Source organism: Anomaloglossus baeobatrachus, chromosome 11 (genome assembly GCF_048569485.1).
Source record: "Anomaloglossus baeobatrachus isolate aAnoBae1 chromosome 11, aAnoBae1.hap1, whole genome shotgun sequence".
Lineage (NCBI taxonomy): Eukaryota > Metazoa > Chordata > Amphibia > Anura > Aromobatidae > Anomaloglossus > Anomaloglossus baeobatrachus.
The window spans coordinates 24432354-24441470 of record NC_134363.1 but is presented as its reverse complement, the minus strand read 5'-3'; the positions used below and the strand labels follow the sequence as shown (position 1 = coordinate 24441470).

Below are 9117 nucleotides of genomic sequence, written 5' to 3'. Positions count from 1 at the left end.
ACGCTGCGCTGGGACAAGGACGTGCTTGATGATGGTGTTATTTCTGCGTAGGCAACTGCAGGTGCAGGACCGGAGGAGGCTTGTTCGCAGGCAGCATGGACAGGGGATTGTCTCGCATGCACAATAAGCGAAGACGTAGCAGTGACATCAGCAAGCACTGCTCCTCGACTCTGTTGTACTTCCCACAAAGTCGGGTGCTTGGCTGACATGTGCCTGATCATGCTGGTGGTGGTCAGGCTGCTAGTTTTGGTACCCCTGCTGATGCTGGCACGGCAGGTGTTGCAAATGGCCTTTTTAGAATCATCTAGAGCCAACTTAAAAAACTGCCAGACTCGGGAAGACCTAACATTTGTACAGGCACCTTGTGTCGTGTTGTTGTTCCGGGGAACGGTTGCCTGACTTCTGCCTGGAGCCACCACCCTACTTCTTACTGCCTGTTGGGATGCTACGCCTCCCTCCCCCTGTGCCCTGCTGTCCTCGCTCTGCATATCCCCCTGCCAGGTTGGGTCAGTTACTGGATCATCCACCACGTCGTCTTCCTCTTCCGCACCCTGCTCCTCCTCCTGACTTCCTGACAATTGTGTCTCATCATCGTCCACCCCTTGTTGAGACACGTTGCCAACTTCGTGAGAACGTGGCTGCTCAAACATTTGGCCATCTGTACATACGATCTCCTCATGACCCACTGTAACAGGAGCTGGCGAGAGGCCAGAATGTGTGAATGGAAACGTGAACAGCTCTTCCGAGTTTCCAAGTGTGGGATCAGTAATGTCCGAGGACCTGTACTCAGCCTTGTGGTAGGAAGGAGGATCAGGTTCTGAAATGTGCGATGCAGTATCACGGCTACTGACACTTGACCATGTGGAAGACAGAGTGTTTGTGGTGGTGCCAATCTGACTGGAAGCATTATCCGCTATCCAACTAACAACCTTTTGACACTGGTCTTGGTTCAAGAGCGGTGTACTGCTGCGGTCCCCAAGAATTTGGGACAGGACGTGCGAGCGAGTAGATGTGGCCCTTTGTTGTGGCGAAATTAGAGCTTGCCCACGACCTCGGCCTCTGCCTGCACCACCATCACGTCCAGTTCCTTGTTCCTTGCCAACGCCCTTGCGCATTTTGCAATGCTGTGCTGACGTGTATTCACTAGACTTGTGCGTTATATCCAAGTTTGTGCAAAACGCACACAAGTGCACCTGTACGCTGCCACCGACAGGCACACACGTGCGGTTTTTAAATGCAAGCACGGACGCACTAAGAACCTAACAGGTTTTTAGGAGCGACAATTACTGAGAAGTCTGACACTATCAGACACTGCTGACTGACGTGTATTATACACTACACTTGTGCGTTATATAATAGTTTGTGCAAAACGTGCACCTGTACGCTGCCACCGACAGGCACACACATGCGGTTTTTAAATGCAAGCACGGACGCACTAAGAACCTAACAGGTTTTTAGGAGCGACAATTACTGAGAAGTCTGACACTATCAGGACTGTTTTAGACTGTGTACACCAGCCCCAGATATGATGAAGGCTGGTATACGGTCACCACTAGAAATGGCTATATACCCTGCCTGCCTGCCTGCCTGTATACTACTACAATAGTCCTGACAAGGACTCTTCTGGTCACTAGCCTGTATTCTGACCTGGCTATACCCTGCCTGTATACAGCAACAATAGTCCTGAGAAGGACTCTGCTCCTCTACTCCGACCTGGCTATACCCTGCCTGCCTGTATACAACTATAATAGTCCTGAGAAGGACTTCTGGTCACACTGTTTGCAGCCCTGCTACGTAAATAACTATAAAGGGCCGCAAACCTTTCCCTGAAGCAGCGACACTCTCCCTGCACTGACTGTCTGGATGGATGTGTGCAGAGCACAGCGCGCCCGCCGGTATAAAGGCTCGGTCACGCTGTGCAGGCCGGCCAATCACTGCAATTCCACAACTAACAGGGCTGTGGCATTGCAGTGGTCTGCCAGCCAATCCCTGCATGAGGGCTGGCTCTCAAAAGAGCGCCAACATGCAGGGATGAAGACCACGAGTACAGCACGAGTATCGCGAGATTACTCGGTCCCCGCCGAGTAGCCCGAGTACAGTGATACTCGTGCAAGTACCGATTAGTGACAAGCATACTCGCTCATCACTAATTACTAGTACTATTATTATTGTTATTTCTTTTCTTGTAGGTAAACCCTCAGAATGGACCCTGGAGATGATAATCTGACCACATCTAATACAACTCTGGACAACAATGACCGGTAAGTTTATTTTCCTAATTCTGTATTTTTTGTGAGATATCAGTGCAGACTCCATTCTCATCTATATCCGAGCCTCTGCCCCGATTACATCAATATTCATAGGGACAAATCAGCTCCACCTGCAGCGTCATTATTCCTACCACAATGATGGAAACTCTGGATAACCCATCAACCCCTCTACACATCAGTGTCGTCCATCAGGCGTCAGTGGTGTCTGTGGAGCAGAGGATTCGGCTCTGTATTATGGCTCCTGTATAATAACACAGATGTGACCGGAGCCGGACATAGACTTTCTCACTGGGTTCAGTTATTGGAAGTCACAGGGGTACAGCACACATTTTTTTAGCAAAAGATCCTATAGAAAGCAGCAGACATGTCCAGATCTGCTATATCCACAGCCGAACAGGTCCATCACATCTGAATATGTCCTTCCTAGACCTGTCAATCATCTGTAGCTGCTCTGCCGGCCAGGGGGCAGCTCTGGACTAAACTCGTCCCAATCTATGGTCTTGTAACTAGACTTTATCTGAAATGTTGGAGAGGGTCAGAAAAAAATATATACCTGTCTGTAATTATACAGCCGGCTGTGCTCTTCTGCCCGTGGTTTGTGCAGCATTTTACCCCTGACAGGTTCCCAAAATGACCATAGAATACTTACATTTTGGGGAAAGTTAAGGATGGAAATATCTGCGAGTACGAGCCATTGTGTATCACTCAGATCTCTGGATATAAGGTCATAGGAATTGCAGCTTCACCCCATAATTATACTGAATAGCCATTGTAAATTACATTCTCTACCCGGCTTCTTTTATATGTGAGGGTTTATCTGGTTCATAGAGGATTAGGGTTATTATGGGAATCCTGTTTATGGGTTTCTTGTAGCCTATGTGCATTTTTTAATTGTTTATAATTTCTTGTCAGTTTTTTGCTTCATGTTGATAAGGTATCATATATTGTTACTCCCGGTCCTCTGTGCATACTTTATATCCTCTGCATAGCTGTAATGTAAAGTGTCAGCTCCACTGGGGCAGGGTCAGGGCCGCCGGCTGCTTCAGCATCGCTGTACCGTGTATCACATCCCCTGCGGTCTCAGCACAGATGCACATTACAGATTGTGATGAGAACACAAGGGATTGTATTCACGGTGCATTGCAGCTGAGGCACCTGGATGATGTGCAGCCCCGAACAGTTACTAGAAGACCGGATTGGGGGCATCTCCCCTTCTACCCCCAACACCCCCTGCTATGGTGAACCCTGCAAGGTAGACATATATGAAAACATAAATTATTAACTTTCCTAACATCTACCCCATCCTGTCTCCTCAGGTCTGACAATTACAATGATCCTCATTATTATGAAAGTATTATAAAGAAGATGTCAATTACACTTTTTAGCATTGTTTTTGCTCTCGGGATTATCGGTAATGGATTAGTCATCTGGATTGCCGGATTCAGGATGAAGAACACAGTCAGTGCCGTGTGGTTCCTCCACCTGGCCATCGCGGACTTCCTGTGCTGTGCGTCTCTGCCTCTGAGAATTCATGAGTGGGTTGTATATTACTCATTCTTCTCATACAGTCCTTTCTCAGTATTTCCACATTGCACAGCAAACATTATTCTCTTTAATATAAACATGACCTCCAGTGTTCTCCTCCTGACGGCCATGAGTATTGACCGCTGGGTGTCCGTCATGTGGCCATTCTGGGCAAAAGTTCATAGAACCTGTAAAGTGGTGAGAATCTCTGCAGCGATCATCTGGGGGCTGAGCCTCATTGTAGCGGGTGTACTGCTTTGCATGTATGACAACCGGATAGGTTATCTAGGTGAATGGTGTATATATCATACACATCTAAGTCCTTATAACCGAGAGTCAGATGAGACCATGCAGCTGATCAGATTAGTTACAATATGTGTAATCCCTTTTCTCATCATCGTCACCTCTTATGTCACCATCTTCTACAAGATTAGAAAAAGTAAGAGATCCCAGAGATCTCAGAGATCCTCCAGGATCATCACCGCTGTTATATCGTGTTTCTTCATCTGCTGGTTTCCATATTACATTTGGCCACTGATACTCGGGTATTATGATTTACATGACTTTCAATACCAGATATTACACACCATTTTTTTCACCCTGGCTTGTCTTAACAGCTGCATGAATCCAATCATTTATGTATTTATGGGACCGGGTTTCCGACAAGGTTTCTTCAGATCCGTCCCCGCCAGGGTAGAAAGAGCCTTAAGTGAACATCCTAATGACCTGTGCAGAGAAGGAGAAGATCCGGGAAATACTCGCTCTACTGATGTGTAATATATATTCCTGTTATCTCCTGTATGTGACACCTATTAACCCCTTGGAGATTTGTCCATTTTTAATTTTTTTCACTTGCTTTCCTTTCTCCTCTCCTTCAAGAACCAGAACATTTTATTTTCCATCCTCACAACCTAATGAGGGATTGTTTTTTTTTGTAGTATAAATTCTCATTTTTAAAGTTATCCTTCATTTTGCCATATAATGTGCTGAAAATGGGTGAAAATAAATCTTAAATTAAGTGAAATGGTTAAAACAAAATCTGTAATTCCTCCATATTTCTTTGGGTTTAGTTTTTACTGTATTGTTACCCGGCAGTGCAATTCCCCCGAACATTACATCTATGGTGACTACAGATGAGCGGATCGATCTACGGGGGATGGAATTAGTGTCAAATTTCCATGAATTCACTTGAATTTAACCCCTTCACGGTCTCACCTTTTTCCTCTTTTTCACTTTTATTTTTGCCTCCTCTTCTTCCAAGAGCCATGTCTTTTTAATTTTGTGTCAATACGGCCATATGAGGGTTTGTTTTATATGGGACGAGCTGTACTTTTGAATGTCTCCATTCATTTTACCATATAGTGTACTGGAAAATGGGGTAAAAATTGTGCTGAAAAAAAAGTGAAATTATACATTTGTTTTTTTATTATTATTTACCATGTTCACTATATAGTAAAACTAATCAGGCAATGATTCCCCAAGTCAGTAGAAGCTCGGAGATATCAAACATGTATGGATTTTTTATAGAATTGGTGATATAAATATAGAAATTTTCCCCCCAAAAAAATATTGCGGCATTTGTCGTTATTTTCCAAGACCAGTAATGTTCTCACTTTTCGGGATCTGGGGCAGTGATTACTTATTTTATGAGGACTATCTGATTTTTTTCACTAACATCGTTTTCTGAGCCACCATTCACTTTGGATGTACCAGTACATACAAAGTCATAAAGGGGTTAATGAGAACTAGTAATAGGAGGAGTATAGGGGTAGTAGTCTGTTCTGCTGGTAATGGAATTAAGAAATCTGGAGACTGTATTCAGGATAGGACAATGCAGTTTATTCTCTTCATGTTTCGATGCTTAAACAGCTTCTTAATCAGGTTCTCCTGATCCGATCCTGAATACGAGCTCTGAATTTCTTGATTCCATTACCAACAGTTGAAACTACTACTCCTATCCTCCTACTATTTGGTTTCCATGGTGGGATTTCCCTACCAGTGCGTTCTGCAGCAGATGTCATTTTGCCTTCTCAGTTGTGGGTTAGACAACCCCAATAGGTTAGCAATTCCCTTACTTCTCCACTGGATTATTCTCCACCAGGTAAGCCCCTATTGCTCTTGGTGTTCCCTTCTTTTAACGAGAACAATTTTACATTTTATCCGATCTCTGAATAAAGTATTACATAATCGCAGAGAAACGTCCCCCCTCAGTTTTGGAGAAGTAGTGGACAGCCGGAGGTCTCTGACGTTGCTCCAGATACGGTATTATTTCTTATCATGTACCCATGTGATTTATAAATTCTTCCTCTGCCTTCAGTTCAGCTTTTAAGTCCAGCATCGCCCGGTGTTTCCTCTGTGACCCTTTATAGATCCTTGTGAAATTGTTCCTCTTATTTCCCTCAAAAATATAATAAATGATAGAAATGCCCAATTTACCCCAAAATGGTATCAATAAAATTGTCAGCTCACCACACATATAACAAGGTTCACATCAAATTTTCTACCGATGTAATTGTTCTAATCTAGAGAATCCTGTTTTCAGGTCATTTTTTTACTATATGTCGATCACCACAAAACAAAAATACCCCAAAAATATTGAATATTATTTCTTTTACACCACTTACATTTTTTTCCTTTACATTAAATTCTACAACTTTTTTTTTTTCGGCTACAACTAGAAGTTGTTCAACAAAATAAGAAAGATCTTGATCCACAAAAACAAGTTTCATTGATGGAAAAATAAAAAGTTCTGGCTCTGTGAAGAAGGAAAGGAAAAAACAAAAACTCAAAAAAACAAAATCCAATGTTCTTGATGGAGATAACAGATGTGACAATGTCTATTATGAATAGGTTTTAATTTCACAATTTTCAAAATGGAAAAAGGTGAAATTTTAATTTTTTATTTAAAATAAAAATTGTTTATTTTACTCCTTTATTTTAGATTTCACTAGATAATGTGATCCTGTGATGACTTATTCTTTGCACTGCGATCACATAGTATTACAGGATATTGGATAAATGTCGTCCTCCTATGAAGCTCAAACAGTGACTGATCCTCTCCGGAGAAGCAATATGGCAGCGATGGGAAGTGACATCCCATAATCATGTCACCTGGGAAGGATTCACTGCACTAAATGCCAAAGTCACAGACCCCACATTTGTATATGAGACATATTTATATAAATGTATATATATATATATATATATATATATATATATATATATATATATATACACTGGTATGTTAATATATGTTAACTAATACATTTCTGGATATAACTTTCTCTGTAAAGTTGTGTTTCTTCTAGAGGTAATATAATCTTGGACATTTATAATCAATCACAGGACGGAGCCCAAGTTCCAGCCTAGAAATGTGTGTAATAGGTAGACTGTGTCCTGTGCCCGGAGAATATTACTCCAGTGTATTCTTGTATCTTTCTATCACTGATGTCACTAATTACTAATAATCATATATCTGTAACCTGAGAAGTATTTGCTGATATAGAAGTTACAGGAGTAAATGTGCGACGTATTTCACTCTGCTCCAATAATAACAATGTTATATCACAAAAAGAGGAATAATAATGGTCTCTCGCATTGTAGTAATGTGGCATTGTAATGTCTCTGGATATTAATCTTATTCCTCACAGTTGTGTTTCTTCTAGAGGTAATATCATCTCAGACATTTATACATTATTCACAGGACGGGGACCCCAAATTCCAGTGTAGATGTTGGTCCGGAGGTCGGACGTATCCTGCACCATGAGAATATTATATTCTTTTTGCAGTCGAGTTAAAATGTTGTATCATTTATTATCTTATATCTTTATAATCTGAAATATATTTCATAAATATCAAAAAAGTATATCATGAGCAAATGTATAAAACGTATAAATAAGTTGCAATTATAAAAATGTTATAATAAATAAAAGTCAAAAGTAAAAGTCATCAATGAATGTTAAAGTCGACTTTGTAACCTGAGAATGTAAAAATTATAAATATTTTTTAATGTAATATCCATTCTACATTATGTTCTGAGTGATGTGATAATTAATAACAATAAATAGGTTAAGTTAAATTTGAATTCTTCTATTCACATGAACGTTACCTGGAAATTAAATCAGTTGAGAGTTTATTCTCCGAGAGTGTAAAGTCCTTTTTATCATATAAACAAATAGGATTAAAGAGGCGCTCACTTATGTAAATGAACATTCTTTATTTCTCATATGTTAAACTCCATCAGATGACAGCTATTTAACTACACAATGAGCTTCATCAGGTCCCCACCTATTATCTGGAGTAGAGCTACTTTCTTCAATAGCTTAAACATACCTCAGTGCAAGAAACCATTTCCATAATACACGATGGGCCATTTATATGGATACACCTAAATAAAATGGGAATGGTTGGAGATATCAACTCCCTGTTTGTGGCTCATTAGTATATGGGAGGGGGGAAACTTTTCAAGATGAGTGGTGACCATGGTGGCCATTTTGAAGTTTGCCATTTTGGATCCAATATTATTTTTTCAAATGGGAAGAGGGTCATGTAACACAGCAATCTTATTGAGAATTTCACAAGAAAAACAATGGTTTGCTTAATCTTAATTTAATTTTATTTGTTCATTAGTTATTTACAATTTTATGACCACTTATAAAATGTGTTCAAAGTGCTGCCCATTGTGTTGGATTTTCAATGCAACCTTCTTCTCCCACTCTTGAGACACTGATAGCAACATCGCAGAAGAAATGCTAGCACAGGCTTCCAGTATCCATTCTTTTTGCACTGAAGATGGTACATTCTCTGTTTTTTTTCAGCGAGATGGTGCACCACCACATTATGGGTGTCAGGTCTGAGCATTCCTACATGAACAGTGTTCTGGGAAGTGGATTGGTCATTGTGGGCCAGTTGATTGCCAACCAAGGTCTCCCGATCTGACCCCCTTAGACTTTTATATTTGGGGTCATCTGAAGGCAATTGTCTATGCTGTAAAGATACAAGATGTGCAGCATCTGAAACAACTGATACTGGAAGCCTGTCCTAGCATGTCTTCTGCGGTGTTACTATCAATGCGTCAAGAGTTGACATAAAACGTGCTTACTCTATGGTGCTTAATCAAAAGGCATTTTCACTTTATTGAGATTATACAGTATGTACGACATCATAAGACTGGTAAACACTTCCAATATATAACCACTGATGTAAACAGATTTACATCATCTGCACACTTTAGGGTGATCCACCAAGTTACAGTAACAGTTGAAATTATACATATACATGTGAGTGTATATATATATATATATATATATATATATATATATAT

At 40.8% G+C, this 9117-nt stretch overlaps 1 protein-coding gene across 1 annotated transcript; it reads left to right on the top strand.

Moving 5' to 3' along the window:
• Positions 1-2202: 2202 nt before the first annotated feature.
• Positions 2203-4691, top strand: LOC142256607 (formyl peptide receptor-related sequence 1-like). The gene is made up of 2 exons (XM_075328372.1): positions 2203-2261; positions 3587-4691. The coding sequence occupies exons 1-2, from the start codon at positions 2203-2205 to the stop codon at positions 4569-4571; spliced, it is 1044 nt and encodes a 347-aa protein (XP_075184487.1). The 3' UTR covers positions 4572-4691.
• Positions 4692-9117: the final 4426 nt, after the last annotated feature.